General features: G+C 39.8%; 2 protein-coding genes and 1 long non-coding RNA gene across 5 annotated transcripts in view; 1 reads left to right on the top strand and 2 right to left on the bottom strand.

The window, feature by feature from the left end:
* Window positions 1–3,056: 3,056 nt before the first annotated feature.
* On the bottom strand, window positions 3,057–8,445 carry LOC123020057. Its single transcript, XM_044423451.1, has 2 exons — window positions 7,263–8,445; window positions 3,057–4,586 (listed from the first exon to the last, which is right to left on the bottom strand). The coding sequence occupies exons 1-2, from the start codon at window positions 8,407–8,409 to the stop codon at window positions 3,469–3,471; spliced, it is 2,265 nt and encodes a 754-aa protein (XP_044279386.1). The 5' UTR covers window positions 8,410–8,445; the 3' UTR covers window positions 3,057–3,468.
* Window positions 8,446–12,989: 4,544 nt separating this feature from the next.
* On the bottom strand, window positions 12,990–17,100 carry LOC123019937. The gene is made up of 3 exons (XR_006413992.1): window positions 17,038–17,100; window positions 14,985–15,064; window positions 12,990–13,475 (listed from the first exon to the last, which is right to left on the bottom strand). It is a non-coding gene; the product is annotated as an uncharacterized LOC123019937 (long non-coding RNA).
* Window positions 14,015–17,344, top strand: part of ITPR2 (inositol 1,4,5-trisphosphate receptor type 2) — a 257,101-nt gene continuing 253,771 nt past the window's right edge. For 2 of the 3 annotated variants that reach the window (XM_044423128.1, XM_044423126.1), the window contains exon 1: window positions 14,015–14,206. The gene's annotated coding sequence lies outside the window, so the exon portion shown is untranslated. The remainder of the gene's footprint in view (window positions 14,207–17,344) is intronic. The other variant, XM_044423132.1, reaches the window with a different exon arrangement.

The following is a 17,344-nucleotide window of genomic DNA, read 5'->3' as shown; positions in this document are numbered from 1 at the left end:
GTATGATTATTTGGCTAGAAGCCACTACAAGATACAGGTTATGGTTCTCTGTATATAGAAACAAGCTTCTTGATTATATGTGTCCTGGTTCCAGGTTATATATATCAGATTTGGAAAATCTGACAATGATTGGAATTAGAAAGCCAAAATCAGAGTGAGAAGTGAACCTAGGAGTTTGTGAGCAGGAACGTCAGGGAATGAGTTAATAATTTTAACAATAGTTAAAAATGAAAGACATGGAGCTTTTCAAATCACTGAAGCTATACTTCTATTCTGCACCTGAGGCTCTTTCTGAGCCTTCAGTGCATACTCAACAGGTTTTCAAGTTTTCCTCTGGCAATGACATGAGCTAGGAGCAGCTTGTGTGTGCTACAATGGTAATAGAGGGTTATAATAAAAAAAATTAGCCACCACATATAGTAAAGTAGTGGTCCCCAGTGCAGCATTTGCAGGCCTTTCCAATGGTTACTGTGAAGCTCCCTACTCTTTGTTCATTTCAGATATCATTATTAATCATTAAATAGTGGAAAACACTTGGAAAATTGTAGGGTGGATTGTCAGTGCAGTGCCCATGGACAAGATGGCAACCACAAAGGTCTATTCCCAGCCCTTTTCAAAAATGTAGTATAAAAAAAAAACCCTGAAAAATTGTAGGATGTGAGAATTTTCCTGCAACCGATCAGAGAAGGAAAAGGATGCTTCCTGGTTCTTCCATGCACACAGACCTTTCCATGTTGTTATTTCCAGCCTCTAATCTCACTAATTCTTTCCACCCTATCTCTTGCCTCACAATTCTGCTGCTTTCCCCTGCTTTTTCTTTCCCCTCCCAGCTTCTAGCCTCACTATTTCTCCCTCCACACTTCTCTATTTCACTGCTTCTCCTGCTCCTAGCCTCTAAATTTTGTTTTTGCAGCATTTATCCCTTTACTTTGCTTCCTCCCTCCCCACCTCCCAGTCTCTAGTCACACTGGTTCTCATGCCATCTTTTTTTTTCTAGTCAGGCCCTCACAATAACTATTATGTGACTAGTCATGTTCTCCATATCAGCCATTTTGTGATGATGCCCACAACAGTTCCTCAAGTTCCCAAATGTGTCCATAACCCAGAAAGGTTAGGGACCCATGTAAAGTGTATTACTTGCAACTGCAGTCAAAAGCTTCTGCATGCCAGGATAGTCAAAACTCTCATAGATGTTACCTGTTAATACATGTTCCCAACTGAGTCATAGATATTGTATTTTTGTTTGCTTGTTTTATTATGTGGCATAATAATCATAGAATATATGTAGCTGAGAAACATTGGAAGTTGGTTTTCTAAATATTTAAAGAAGAGTTTCTATCTTTTATACCATCTTTTCCCCTACTCTTCTGCCATAGTATTCCCCTCTTTATCGCTTTAAAAATTATTGTATTTGAGAACAGAATATAAAATCCTATAGCCAAGACTGTTGCTATACTTCAAATACCTAACAGACCAGGGAATTCAGTTAAAAATAATCCTCCATGTTAAACTGTAGAAATTGGCATGTTTTTAAATACTCATGGTGAAAAAACTTTTGTGCCATTCACACTACCTTTAATACATTACTTCGAAATGTACTCTTTTTATTGGGGGCCTAGAGCAATTCTGGCACATGAGAAGGCCAAGGATGGCCTGCTCATCAAAAAAATCCATCCTGACCTGCTGTGCTTTTGAGAGGAATTTGATCTGCAGAAATCCATTTTAAGTTTTTCATGACTTAGAAATAAGGATTATTAGCTGCTAGTGTCCACAATTCCTGTGCGGCACAGACTTGGGTGAGTAAAAGGTTGGCAACCTGAGAAACCAGTCCACAAAAAAATGGAGCCACAAATAGTTGCCAATTTGTCTTTAAGAAGGAAAGTTACTGGGCAGAAGCACCTCCAAGCATTTTTTTCTTTCTTTCATCTGAACCAGAGGAAACAATGGGTACTGAATGCCTTACTTTGCTACAGCTGAGATTTTATAAGCTGATTCATAAATTAGGAAGTGGCATGCTTTATCCTCCACATCTTGAAACATGCAGTTGTAGAAATCACATCACAGGGAAACTATTATATAGCTTGGTAAGCGTAGTGCTATCAAGTGCTGGATCGATGGAGACAATTTTAATAAAGTTCTTGTCATGTTGCCCCTCCCCCCTGCCCTGCCCTGGATTCTTGGGTTCCTAGATCAACATGGAATGGAAGGCACCATGGGACAGCAACAATCACACCACTGTTATAACACAAGATTTTTTTTAAGGTTCTGTTGACGCTTTGATTAGTAAAAGTTGGATGTTCTGCCGATAACTACTGTCGGGAGGAAATAACCTAATTACTTGTTACAAGTGCTTTTTTTGAAAGAAAAAAAAAGGTGCCGGAACTCACATCGTGTTAATCTTTTATTTAAAAAATTATATATTCAGTTCTTAACATAAATTTAATTTATTGTATTTAAGGCAAATGTTCATAGTAAATTCCAAAGTTTTGTCCAAGTCTCATCTGACAAATCTTCTCGACTCCTTTCCCTGCTGTTCGTATCTATGTGTTCTTTCATTGTATCTGTTAATATTCTGGCCTTTTTATTAGCAGGACGGGTGGTTGAGAAATAATTAGTAATTTTTTTCACTTTTAAATTTGGGGTCACATTTTTACACTAAAAATTAAAAAAAGATTTTCAATTCACTGTTTTTTTAAAATAAAGAAATTATTTACCTTTCGCACATAGTCAATCGCTGTACACACACCCACACACGTCAGTTGTGTAACAAAACATAATGGTCGCCGCCCACAGTAAGCATTCAGCACGTGACCACACGACCAATCACAAGCCGAGCAGCGCCATCACAACCAGCGCGGACGAAGTACACATGCATCGGACTTGACACACAAGCAGCCTGCGTGCACCATTTTAATGATTTTGCTGCCAACTTGCTACGCTCGACAGGGCAATTTAAATCCACGTGGACCAAACAATCAAATTTTCAAGTTACTTTTAAAACTTGGGAAATCCATCGTAAAAAGGTGCCAGAACTCTGTTCCGGTGCGTTCTATGACAAAAAAAGCACTGCTTGTTACAAATTAACATACCTACAGTATGGTTGGGGATCATTTTTATTGTCCCAGAGCATACAGAAGTCAAAGCAAGTGCAAGTGGTGATATAGCACCTTATTACTTACTGTTCTTGCTAGTAATACAGCCAGAGTTTTTCCAGACTTAGTGTGCATGGCAAGGGTGTGTGCATTTTTGGTAAATAGCCTCATGGAACAAAATTCTAGTTTACTTGGCACTTAGCTATGTCTTTCATTATGTCATCATGAATAATTACAATATTTTCAAATTTCTAATTATGCCTGTTGACCACTTTTTATTTTAAAGCCACTTTATTCTCACATAACAATAACAATTGTCTCTTACCTACATTCTGTTCTTGGTAGAGTCTAGCTTTGAGATAATAACTGCTATAACTTAAAGCTCATTATGAGTCTGACGAGATTGTTCCTTTCCATATAATGGTGGAAGTCTATATTTTGGAGGTGGAGGTAGCCTTGAGGCAACAAGCTTTCTATCTGGTCTGCAGAGATACATGTGTGAAGGTGTTGGCACAGGTAACCAAAGCTGAGCTGATGGGGGGATCTCTTGTTCAAGTTTGGGTGATTTCCGGGATTTCAACATATCCATCTCCAAATCAATGTAATTTAAGAAGGGTTTTCCTTGAACAGGTGCAGATAGCAATCCAAATAATTTCTTGTGATATTTACAGTAGTGGAATGCAGCTATCAGAATCACCATAATTGTAATACATATACTGATTAGGAAGGCAGAGATGTTTCTTATCCAAAGATTGTCCATAAAAGTAGCTAAGGGCTTGTTTGAAGTTACAGATTCGTTCAATGGCTTTGTTGTCGGTAAGCAGATTCCACCATATGCAACATCCTCAGTCTGAACAATTCTGTAGTCTGGCAACATTGCCTCAACAAAATCTAAATTGGCATTTCCACCAGGTGCACCTAGTTTGAGCAACACACCCTGGATTTCTGGTATTGCACATTTGTTCCCTGTGCAAAAAGACTTGCTGTACCATGTAATCACAGTGGACCCAGGTTCGAGCTGAAGTAGTACTAGGTTGCCAATGTCGCCAGCAGTCAAATACTTGGAAAGCTTCTCAAAAAACAAGTTAATTCTTTCCCTGTCTCTCAGGAATGAGTGATAACTATTTTTTGTTCTTATAGTATAAATGTGACATGGGATAGTGGTTGGTCTGAGTATTTCTATTGTCAGAATACTTGAAGTTCTCAGTCCTCCTGAATCGGTAGCAAAGAGTAAAAATTCCTGTGGTGAATACTGGAAATCATTAGCAAGTGGATAGCCATACATAGTTTGATCATCTGAATTAAATTGCAGCCAGCTTTCTTGACCTGTTGGTGGCCCAGCAACTGGGTTTATTCCAAGGGTCAGCTGGGTTGTATTTCCATCCTCTTGATCATAAAATGTGTCTGAAGGTACTGAAAAGGAGAACTTGTGTCCAATTGTTGCTGTTACCCACTGAATTGCATGAACAACTCTTGGTGAGGTGTTTGTCTGGCCTAGATAGGAGTGAAGAAATAGGGAGGAAATGTAGGGAACCATGCTTTCACTGATTTGGCATTAAATAGCAAAAGGAATTTGTAAAATGTATGATTATACCTGACATAATGTTTCTGACCCTAATGTTCTTTCACCTCCTGCTGAGCTCTCCTGCTGAGGGGAAAACTCCTACATCCAGGCAGCTGACCTCTCCTAGAGTTACAGCAGGTCATCCCAAGTTTAGCTAGCTGATCCTCCCTGTTCACATTTCCTGGTACTTAGAAAAGCAATAGAGTGGGATGAAGACCAAGTCAAAATCCTGCTGCTGAAGCCATAATGAGCAATATGCAAGACTGCTCTCATTCTTCTGGGTTCAACTCTACCATTCCCTTGATGAAAGAGTTCCTGCTAGGATCTTAGGACTTCGCCACTGTCCCAGCCCAACCAACTTTGGATGCTGCATTTTGATAATGGCTCTGAACAGAGGGATGATCAAGATACAAGACATGATGGCACTTAGGACACACATATAGCACTTCTACTGATCTGTGAGGGTGAAAATCCAGCACTGCTCTATGCCTTGGCTGGGGAATATTGAGGGTCATTCTTAAAAATTTTGATACAGGAAATATTGCTTCTGTATCATGTGGAGATTTGTATGACATAGATGTCAAAATGCTTGTATGAAATGTTAGTTACTGTGTCATAGATTTTTAAGAAGCTATTAACAAGACAACTTTCTATATATAAGGCAGCTATATATAGTTGTCATAACTAGACAATTTCCACAGAACAGGAAAGCATTCAGTTCTTCAGTTTATATCTTTCCCAGCTACATAACAATTCAAGCTGGCCATAAATTAAATCAAGAATTTAAAACTAAAAAACAGGGACTTAGCACAGGCGTGGGGTGGTGGATAAATCAATGGGTTAGGAATGGCTGCGTACTTCAGTTACTGCTGTTGAATCTTCAAAATTTGACTGCTCAGGCAAACTGCTTACAGCTTTAGAGTAATTTGACTCCAAAGCTGTGATGCCCTCCAGTCAGTAGAAGCTGAAAACTGTAATTTACTGGTGATTTCTTTCCCCTGTACCCCAATTACATTCAAGACACATTCAAGCCATTGATTCATTAGGTGGCAAACTCAGAGCTAACGGGAAGCTACAAACCTCTAGCTCGGCGTGGTCTGCCACCCTAACCAACCTTCCCAACAAGCTGACTTTTAAATGCACTGTGTCCAGATGTAACTATTCAAAACTAATGTTTCAACATGTAATTTAGCAGATTACACAGTCTCTGCCCAGTGCATTCCCCTCCACAGTTTCATTGTGTGTGGATACCCAGTTTGTCTATCTGCATGATGGGAAAGGTAGACATGAAGAGAATACAGAAATATCCTTAGGGGATGTCAGCACCAGCCTAAGTAAGGACTCTTAGAATAGCCTAACAAGGGTGCTATGGCCAGAATACAAAATATGCCTAATTGCTTGGTTAGGTTAATTACATCAAGCATTCAAAAAACCTAACACAGCCTAACACAATTTTATTGCCTTTTTAAAAATTATTACAAATCTGCGATACAAAATTCATGTCTTTTCTTCTCACCAGCCTTATACTATCTGGGGTATCCTTAAAGAGTAACGGTAACTTAAGCAAATGCTTAAGTTATTATGATTTTTCAGATTAAAAGGATAAGGAGGATGGAGGGATAAACATGAGGAAAAAGCTAAGCCAGTGCACAGGTTCTCATGACATAATAAGTCATAGTGGCTTCTTGTGCAGGATGGCCTGTCATATCATCCAACCCTATCATGGTATTTTGACATGGTACATTTGGTTTTTTGAAGCCACGTAAGAAACAAGGATCTGTCCTATGGTTTCCATGCTTCAGAATGGTTTTTCTGATTGCCTGAACCCAGCATCATGGTTTCCATGGTCCTACCACAGAATTTCCAGGACAAAGTGACCACTCCTACAGGAGCGGCTACAGCCATCCAATGAGAGGTTGAATTTCAGGCATGGTGGCTGATGGGATACATGCCAACAGCAGAAAGACTGGATGAGGAGGGTGGAAACCATGCTACCATAGAAACTACTGAATTGTCTGTCAGGTACTTCCAGATAACATCTCCCCCCCACACACATATACCCACACACTATGGAAATAATGTAGGGTTTCTTTTTGTGTTGTACAAACCAATGGGTGCCAGATTAGTATTACATATTTTGTTTTTGAGTTTTCCCCGATGAAGGCTGCCACAATATGTGATATGGGCACTAACTTACATGGTATAAAGGGAAAATAAATTGCTGTAACCCATGACAGCACATGGGAATTTCTGTGTTCAGAGGGGGTATACTTTGAAATACAAATCATAGAGTCCAGCAATGGGGGATTGCTTGTGTCTTATGTACACCTTATGACCTTTTCTGAGGGACTTGTCTGACTTCTGAGGGACTTGGATGTAAATTGCTGCAATAGATAGAACATTGGCTAGATTCAGTACGGCCGCTGCTCTTATATGATTTACTGCTTTTTTCCCCAGACATAAGAAAGTATTTTGTGAAGACTTTAGTGTCACTCTGCTATACCTAATAATGCTTAAGAAGTTTCACAAATGAATGAGAATATAGTTGTCCCATATCATGAAATCTCTCTGAAATATGACACTCTACTAATAGACAAAGATCTTACCTTGTGCTCCATAGTACAAAGTAGTAGCATAGAATCCTCTCTCTGTAGGTATTTCTTTATGGAAGGTAACAGTTGACTCTTCCAAAAGTTTTGAGGTGAGCTTCCTGGTCATCTGGAAGTTCATTTTGGTTCCAAGTGGACTATCCAAGCTTAAATCACTTTCATCTAGCTGTAAAGCATCAGGATATGCCACATGAGTTCTAATGATACTGCTGTCATAAGAGTCAAATTCATTTGTAGAAAAACATAACTTTGGGGTATCAGCAACTTCTGTAGGCCAGATAAGCAGCAGAACTTCAGAAGAATGTAGATTTTCTTCACTATGGAACTTGCTGCTTAAAATGGGGGCACTAGATTTTGAAACATAAATTAAATGTGGTTGTTTACCCCAGAGAACAGTGGCTTTATTGGTTCTAGTAAGAGCTGAGCTTTTATCTTTTGTAACTAAAAGTCTGTATGTTTGTGGAATGGTCAGAAAAGATTCTGCTGCATTTTCAGAGATGTTAGTTCCCTCTGTGCTGGCCTTGTCAGGTAATAACTTTTTTGTTAGCAATATATTAAAAAGTCCAAATGATGTTGCCAGTTCCACTGGAGAAGATAATGAAGGGTAAAGAGATGCTTCAGGTATGCTGCTGCTTCTCAATAGCAATCCAATTTCTAGGGAATTGACAAAGAAGGATATGTTGAATTCTGAAGTGCTGTACATTGCCAAGGCCAGAGTATTGTCACTGCAATAATGATCTGTTGGACTTATATCAGGAGGCAATCCTGTCCTGTGGGCAGAAGCATTCATCATGGTGGTAGAGTTGAAAGTTGACAAAATATCAGTGAAGTTTAAGCCTGTATTCCAAGTGAGTACTTCAGTCTGTATTGTATATGGGGAAGTCCTAAATGATAGAGAGGCATATTTGTGGTTGCTAAGTAGGTCATGATTCAGATAGCCATCACCTGAAGAGAGCAAAGACATGACAACACTGGAAAATGGAAATTGAGATGGTTCTGCAGGAGTCAATGTTGATCTGAATGATAGAAGATTTACTATAGAAATGGTGCCTTCACATAATAATCCACATGGAGTTAGTTGTGCATAGCAACTATCATAATTCAAGTTTGTTGTTTCTCCAAAAAAATATGTTAGAGATGACATTTTAGAAAGAATGGTTTCTGTTGACGCATAAGTAGCCATTATGTGGTGAACAGAACTTGAGAAATGAATTGTGCTGTTTGGCATAGAAAAGTCTAAATAATATTGTGTTGAACTCTGCTTTGGCTTGGATTTCTTAGGTATAGAGTATATCTCTTGTACCACTTGAGATTGCAGTTCTGATATTGCTGGTGTTTTGGACGTCACCTTATCCACAAATGCTGTTGATGTTAACATCAGAGAAGGAGAAAGTTCAGAAGAAAAATACTGAAAAATGGTAGATGCTTCAGTCAGATCATGTAGTAATGTTTGCACATCCATGGTTCCTAAATCTATTTGATTTACTGCAGGATGTAAAAAAGTATCTGTGTAAGTAGGGATAGCTGTGGCTTCATACAGAGGAGATGAAGTCTTAATAGGGCTTACAGTAGTCTCTGTGTATGAAAGAGCAGTTGACAAAACTGTGAAGGCCTCTGTTGTGATTGGTCTCGGTGCGGGTCTTGGCGTGGCCATTAATTGCCTCCTGTACTGCTTTCTTGAATCCTTTTCTTCTTTCCCTTCCTTCTTAAGTATTCTCCAGCCAGCAATTTCATATCCCAGCAGCTGCGAGAGACTGTTTGACTCAACATTGTGCCGTAGAACTTGTATCAATTCATACAGCATAGCAAATGCTCCAAACCCAACTGGCCAGAAGAGTCCTACATAATGGCTTTGCGTAGTGTGAACAAATTGAATGTCTTCAGCTAATATGGTTGAATTCATAATGCACTTATTATATGAATTGTTGAATGGCAGAAGTGTCAGAGATGAAGGATCTAAATGCAGATACTCTGCCATGGTATAAATTAGATATAGTCGTTCCTGAATATCTAGGTAACTAGGTACATGGATTATGATTTCAACAAAGGTGATGGAAACTTTTCTTGCACACAGTGCTTCAGAAGAGATGCTGTAACCAAAAAGATATGCTATTAAAAGCCTTTGGTATTCAAAAGAGCATGGATATAATGCTATCCATGTTTATTCAAAGGCACGCTTCACTGATTTCATGTATGTACGTTCAGGATTACAACCTTAGAAAAAGGGTTCATTGGTCTATTGACATTTTGCTGCTTATTCACAGAGTATGCAAGATGTTAAATCCACACTGAGCTGGCCTAAAGCTATGTGAGAAGCACTCTGGGGCCACAGTCCAAATGCCTACACAGAACAGAACACTTTCTGTTCTATCAGAATATAAATTTCATGGTGTGCATAGGCCATGCCTCATCATGTGCCAAGAAACTTGTTCTCCTTTTATGGGAGATATGGGGGAGCTATCCTGCCATCCCACACAGCATCCCCACCTGTAAAGGTGTATCCAAGAAGATTTCTGTTCTGAGGGAAGAGATATTGACCTCGTGGAGCCTTCTCTGTGATTAGCATTCTCTCAGGCTTCTCATTTTCTATAAAAATATGTTTCAAAAGTAGGAAAAGATTTTTTTGTCTTGACATGTTTGATATGAAATTTTTATTTTCATTGAAGAAGCAATGCATGATGCTCCTATAAACCTGTGTGTACATGTGGAATAACCATACATGTAACTAGTGCTATCTTTAACATTTCTAGAACTATAGCCATTCACACAGCCAAATGCAACCATTGTTTTCGTTTTTAAAGTTCAGCTTTCCTGTTCAGCTGGTGCAGGGAACTATGACAGAAATCTTAAAAGACTGGCACCATGCACAGTCTCTTACATGTGCACATACTTTTCCAGGGCTCTAGTTAAACCTCAAATCATGTACACTTCTTAAAGCTCCAATTCCTTATTTTATTTCTTTCTCTGGCAACTAAAAGTAATTTCACTTTCATGAACTCCATTTATTTATTAATTATTTAATTTCTAAACCACCCTTTAGCCAAAAAAAGGCTCTCTGGGTGGTTCAGAAGGTCAAAAAGGGTCACTCCATTGTGATTTTGGTAGAATTGTTGCCTGCCAGATTTGTCCACCCTTAAAGATTTCATTGGCTTGGAACCAACAAAGCCCAATCACAATGGAAGGCGTTTTTCCATTCACATAAAGGAATTTGGATCCATCTGAACTTCTACAAACAAAACTGTGTGTGTGGATTTTTACCAGTTTTCTCCACAGCACCCCACATTACCTTCCAGGTTCAGGGGCTGCAGGGAAAAAGAGGAAATTGCTGAGACCCAAAAGGGGCATTGTTATGTGATTAGAACTCTGCATTCAAGCCCTTGTTTTTCTGCTTTAATACAAGACATTTTGCATGTATTTGGGAAGAAATCAGTGCAACTTACATGCCATGCTTTTGGTGTGGGCACATTTTCTTCTCATGGACGGCAGTGCTGTCCTGAACACAAAGTGCAAAATGTGCACACGCTGTTGGGATTTTCTGCCCACATGCCTTGCCATATGCAGTGACAGTTAAATGGTATTCTCCACTCTCTTCCAGCATCGGCAGCCCTTGAAGAGTATTAGTGTTAGACTGAAATTCCAACCAACTTGGCAATGCTGAACCATTTGTCAGAATAACCTGTTTAAGAATTTAAAAAAGAGGAACATATTTCTGCATACATCCCATTAAAACACTCAACTGTTGTGTTCCAAAATCATGTGTGAATTTTGGTGCTCTTTTAATAAGCTATCTAAATTTATTTATTTATTTATTTATTTATTTATTTGAAGCTTGGGGGGAAGGAATCTGTGTTTAAAAATGTGAAAAAGGAAAATGTGTCATCTCCTGATGGAAATCTCTGAAATCTAAAGGCAGACTGTAATGTTCTATATGTTCATCTTAACTCTTTATGAGGATTGAAGTAGCACTTCACACAATTGTTTTTGCTTTTATTCTTTGGAATATGTAGTCATTATGTTTAATTTGTAAAAAAAAACTGTTTAATTTGTAACAAACATGAGAAGAAAAGTGATTTTTTTAATGTAGTGGAAATTAAGATTTTATCTGCTGATCCTTCTGGTGCTCATCATTTCCAAAAGTCATCATAATCTCTTATTTTCTAAATTAACAATTTTATCCCACTTTTCTAAGAAGCTCTGGCAGTGCTCATGATATTCACGAGTCTTTCTCTCTCATTCATTTTAATTTAACAACAACCCTGTGAGGTGGATTGGGCTGAGGTACAGTGTGTGACCAAAGGTAACCCAGTGAGCTTCTAGGAAGTAGGTCAGAAGTAGGCTAGGTCCAGGTTCAGACTTCTTGTAGCAACTCCTGATTGCGGGCTGAATATTCAAATTGGCCAAAGAACCTATGCCGTATGCATGTGGCAAATCATGGATTAATTAATTAACCTGTGATTTGTGGTTGTTATGTGTGAAATGGGTCATGATGTCCCAGCTGGGGGATTTTGGCTTATTTCTGACATTCAGTCAGAGTTTCTTAGTTCAGATGCAGCAGGAACTTTAATTTAATGAAGGCCAGGATTTCCATACTAAAGCTGCTTTGTGGCAGGAGGAAGAGATGCTGCCAGTGGAGCATACAACTATAGTGCTTGTCCATGGCTTCATTAACTGCTTGCACAATAAAAGCCTGCTCTAGCAACCCTTCCCCAGATATGTTTCTATAAAGCAGTTTCTTTTGTTCATTCATGCACCTGTATCAGTCTCCTTCCCTTAACAGGTAGGTAATTTCCTCTTCTATCTTGTTATTAGCCTCCTCATTCAAACAGTCAGCTTTAATACAGGAAATTTATCATTATTTTGGCCATTGATAAGGCACCCTTATAACAAAGGAAGTTTGCCAGTCATTTGAATGCTACAAACAAGTAGAAGTTAGTTTTTTCAGGGTGAAACTGCATGTGATAAGATGACAGTAGAGCCTTGTTTTCAGAAGACCAATTAAATGCCTCCCTGCAACCTCACTTTGCAGTTTTGTTTATAACTAAAGAAATGTATGCATCATAAGGGGAAGGCACAAACCTGCTGCAATTATGTCTAGTTCTGCCTGGTGAGCTGTTTTGCACAAGTGCTATTTGAAATTTCAGCACAAGGCAACGCTCAGTAAGGTTTAAAGCAGGGGTCTGAAACTCGCAACCCGTGGGCCAATTGCCGGGACGGGCGGGGCACGGAGGAGGGGCCTTGCGGCCTTCAAAGCGTCATCGGCGCCCGGGCTGGCCTCCGGGAGAGACACGGGATGAACGGCCCACCACCCCCGCGGTGGTGGAATACTTGGTGCGGCCCAGCCTCACCCAGACTCTACTTCCAGCGGCCCCCGGGTAAGTTGAGTTTGAGACCCCTGGTTTAAAGGGTCTTTCTTGGACACATTTAATATTAACACTGAAGCCCTAAAAGAGTCCATAAGGAAGTAAGCCTCACTGAACATGGTGGGACTTGCTTCTGAATAAACATACAAAGAATTGTGTCATTTAATTACAGAAAAGCGGTGTGTTTTAAAAGCATTTGCTCATGTGTATTTATGTCCTGTAATAATTTATAATGATGTTATCAACACACGTTGAACAGTCATTTAATTATTCAGAACAATAGAGATTTGGTGTAGAAAACCAGCAAGCTGGCCAGTGTTCCTGAGGAATAACTGACCATACATGGCCTGAAATATGGAGAACAGTGCTCTGTTTCCCTCCTCAAATGCCATCGCCTGCTCTGCATTTTGTCAGCAGCCTACTCTGCAATTGAACTAAACTATTTCAACAAATTAGTGTGCCTACCTGACAGGATGCTTAACAAGGAGACAGGAGCTGAGCATTACCTTGTAGTGAGTAATTTTTCCCTGAAAAGCAAATGGTGATATGGGGTACGAGAATACTCTTCCTACAGTTGCCCTTGCATCTTGAACTCCTTGAAAGACCTGTGGTTCTTCACATCCGTTATGTGATTCCTTGGCAACAAAAGCAGGGCTGAGTGCAGAGAGATGAAGAAGAGCAAGGACAGCGATGAAGAGCAAGGACAGCGCTGTCAGCATTTGCCTCTTGAGCAGCAGAGAAGCACCCAAGGCAAAATGGTTGTCATAGGTGGCAGTGTGACTGGCCAGAGCATCCATTCTCACTTTGCTTTAGAAATGGCCAGGAAAGACGAACACCATCACAATCAGGACTGTAGAAGAATAAAGCATATTTAAAGTTAATTAGGCAGGAAGTATTTAAAAGCAATATAATATTTCGAGCAATACTGTGTCTACTATTGCAAAAGTGCAATGACAACAAAATTAAAGCCACCTTAAAAATAAGCCAGATACTCACGGTTTGATTCTGATAAGAATTTTTTCCTTGATAGTAATCACAGAATGTAACCTGTTTCCTTTAGAGATTATGACAGTGTTTCCTCCTTTATCTCTACCCTCATGATAAAGAAGGCCACTTTGGTCTCTAGAGGATGAAACACTATACTAGGGCTCCCTGAGGGGGTTCTTCAACTCACTGCTTAATAAGAGAAATGTTAAATCAATTATGTTTTGCTATTCATGGTTGAGGATTTTTGTATGTGATTCAGAGATATAAAACTGCGGACAAATTCAGCAGATCAATTAAAAACAGCAGTGGTGACAGAGGAAGGATGATGGAACCATGGATATTTTCCAGATACTTCACGACCATTCATACTGATGTGGAAGCAGGATACGCATTACTCGTGGATGAGAGGAAGAGACATTAATATATTTCCATCCTTCATATGAGGCACAGAAAAGATGGGAAAGGAAGCATCCAAGCAGTCTTATGTGACTGAGGCTAAAGAAAGCACTCTGTAAAGAGAACCCACTATAAGGATACTTAAAATGGCCATTTAAATCATGTTGCAACTTATTGTGATGTGCTTCCAGCCCCTTGGTAAGCTATCCATTTTCATTGTCCTGGCAATCATTTTAGAGGATTTTATCACTGAGAATTTTATTTCCCCAGATTTCTGGCAAATGCAGTGAGTTGGATCAAAATCAACAGACTGCTTATGCAGTAAATAGAGTGGTACATTACCACTGAATTCCAGCTCATGTGGCATCCATGCATGCAAGAAAAAGAACTTTACCAGGTCCCATTTCTGTGCATTTTTGATCAATAACTTGCTCTTGATGTTGAGTCCTGATGTGCAGCCCAATGGGAAGCTACTGTGTCTTAAACTCTACGGTTTAGGGGCAACTACAAATGACTAAAGGTGTGATAAAATTCTCCTCACCACATGAATGGATACTGCACAGCTCTGTGCACAACAGTTGTTCACCACTGAGCAGACCTGAGAAATACTGAATGGCCAGAGCTACTCAATGCATTAATCGTGGCATTTCACCCCAGATGTATGAGATCCATGATCAGTTAATCTAAAGGATCTCTTATCAGAGTAGTAGTTAGGAGGGCTACTGTAGCCTGTTCCCCTATTGTTGAGTGTCAAATCACTAAATACAAATAGGGTTTTGAGACATGGAGATACTGCTTGCCCTGTTCTTTTGCCTTTCAAAGTGTTCCAGGAAGAGGCTTTTGTGTTCATGTTGCCTGGTTACACTTAGATACATCTGCAGGCTGCTTCTCTCATTACAAGTCCTTTCAAAGCCAACTGATTCCTTTGAGAAAACAGATACGTGTTTCGTGATGATGTTACAACAAATACTCATACCTGCATGTGGTTAACAGCATGGCTCTGCTGATATGTCCTCTGGGTGGGATAGGACTTCTCCTTGCACTAGTAGCTCAGTGCTATGCCAGGAAAGAGGAAATAAGCCATTTAAATGAAATTGTTGCTTGGTGGGAGACTACCATGAGCAGAATGCCTTTATCAGAAAGAGAGTGGGGATGAGTAGAATTTAGGATGTAGCAGCAGAGGACTAGATATTAATTTTATATACGTTTAAGGAATATATACCCTGCTTTTCCAGTGAAACGTCTGAAATGGCTCACAAAAGTTAATAAAAAAATTAAAACAATTATGCAAGACAATGGCTAAAATGCAGTAACAGGAAACCTATACACATATTTAAAAAAGCTCAAAAATAAACAACTCCCTTCAAAAATTTATAAATGTTAAAGTTCTGTAGCTTCACATGAAGCATTTTTTTTATTCAGGAGAGTCCAAATGAAGCATTTTTAAACAACAGTGACATCAAGCCTTTTCAAACAACACCAGGTCTTCCATGGTGGAAGATCATCCCTAGCATAGGACTCTCGTAGACATGATCACTGAGAAGACTCTCCTTAATGCCAAACAAGCACTTCCTGATCTTGATGAAGTGAGCGTGTCCCGCTGTCTCACTTTACAGAGAGGCCAGTTTTCTTTGGGAAAGTATCATCTTTCTGATGGGTTGCCTAGTCCAAGTCTGGTTTAAAAGTAAAGCATACGGAGGTAGAGTGAGGACATGTCAGATGATCATCAACGGCATCTGGGCAGTGGCCTAAAAAGGCACTGAGGTCACCTGCTACGTCTTCTCCATTACGGCCAGTTGTATTGTATTTCTCTTTCTGTTATAATTATTAGTTCTACATTTGTAGCCATATGTAAAATGACTACAAGCAAATAGATTGCAAACTGGTGACCTGTTTCTCCCCCCCCCCTTTTTTTTTGAGGGGGCAGTTGATATTTTCTTTGGATCCACCCTAAGGGACACCATTGATTTATATAATAAATAGACAGGCTTACACAGGAGAAAATATTCCTACTAGTTTCCCAGTCACATACCATAAAGGGCTTCAAAGGTCATAACCAACACTTGGAGTAGGGCTTGCAACCAAACTGGAAGCTCATGTACTTGTTTTAACAAGGAAACTTCATACTCCCAATTCCTGCTGTTAGTCAGAATCTTAGCATCGCTTACACACTGGTCTTGCCCTGCCTTTCTTCCCTTGCAGGTAACTCTTGAGATTGAGATCCTGTGACTGGCTCATAGTCACCCACTGAGCTCCATGGCAGAGCAGAGATCAGAACCCAGAACACCCAAATCCCCAGTCCTACACTCAAACCAGTGCAGTGTAGGACTTAAGAATGTGGATCTGGGACTCAGGCATTTTGGGTTCTAATCTCCACTCAATTATGAAGCCAACTGGGTGACTTTGGGCCAGTCACAGACTCCCAGCCCAACCTGACTCACAGGGTTGTTGTTGTGGGGATAAGACGGAGAGCAGCAGCAGGAGAATGATGTAAACAGCTTTGAGTTCTTAGAAAAAGAAAAGATGGGATGTAAATCTAGTAAATAAATAAGCCACTGCACCCCACTGGCATTTATATACTTGGAGGAGAGATGGCAACATATTAATACCTTGTTCTCAAAATCATTGGTCAGTCCAAAATAAGTACTTACTCCTTTCTCCTGACTGCCCACACAACCACATTTAATCATTGCACCAAACCAAGGCAAAATAAGCCTCTGCCAGAGGCTTCAGATCACATATTAAGGGCTTCTCTGCACAAAGCATTTATTGTGCCCTTGCAAGCCGTCACTCTTGGAAATTGGTGGGGCCTTTTCATGATGTCATCATTCTCCTGAGACTCTCCCATGTTTTCCAGTCTTTTTCGCAGGTATTTTTTAGAGTGAGAAAACTCTGGTACTGCATTTCAAATCACAGCAAACCAGAACAAGACCTCATGTATTGCCACAAATCTGCTATATTGCAGCCACCTGGTGGCTGGTTAATACAATATATAGAAAAGCAGAGAAATGCAAATCTCCCCACTTTACCCGCCAAAAGAAGATCTTGCGTAAAGGTCATATTTTTCTCCCACATGAAAAACAAAAGAAGCAGCCTCAGTAAAGCAGCAGGTTAAATCTCTCATGCTGAGAAACCCTGAAATGTAGGACAAGGGACCAGATTACTCTCTCTCCTAGAGGCTCCAGTTGGTAGCTTGCTGATGATAGTTGCTTCCAGTTGCTTCCTGTTGCCTGTGCAACATGCCCAAACATCCAGGGAGAACCAAACCAACATAGCAGATGAGTGATGTGAGTAGTCTCAGAGCTTTCACAGGTAACCCAGCTCATTTACTCTAAT

Source organism: Varanus komodoensis, unplaced genomic scaffold, assembly GCF_004798865.1.
Source record: "Varanus komodoensis strain SLA01 unplaced genomic scaffold, ASM479886v1 scaffold13_3, whole genome shotgun sequence".
NCBI lineage: Eukaryota > Metazoa > Chordata > Lepidosauria > Squamata > Varanidae > Varanus > Varanus komodoensis.
This window is presented reverse-complemented; position numbering and strand designations above follow the sequence as displayed.

What these genes read in the sequence shown, in the direction of transcription:
- LOC123020057 (XM_044423451.1), bottom strand. Translation starts at nt 8,409, where the DNA reads ATGTCATCTCTAACATATTTTTTTGGAGAAACAACAAACTTGAATTAT. An exon ending in TTTGTACTATGGAGCACAAG is followed by an intron (nt 4,587 to 7,262) that starts GTAAGATCTTTG and finishes ACTCCTATCTAG; the next exon opens with GCCAGACAAACACCTCACCA.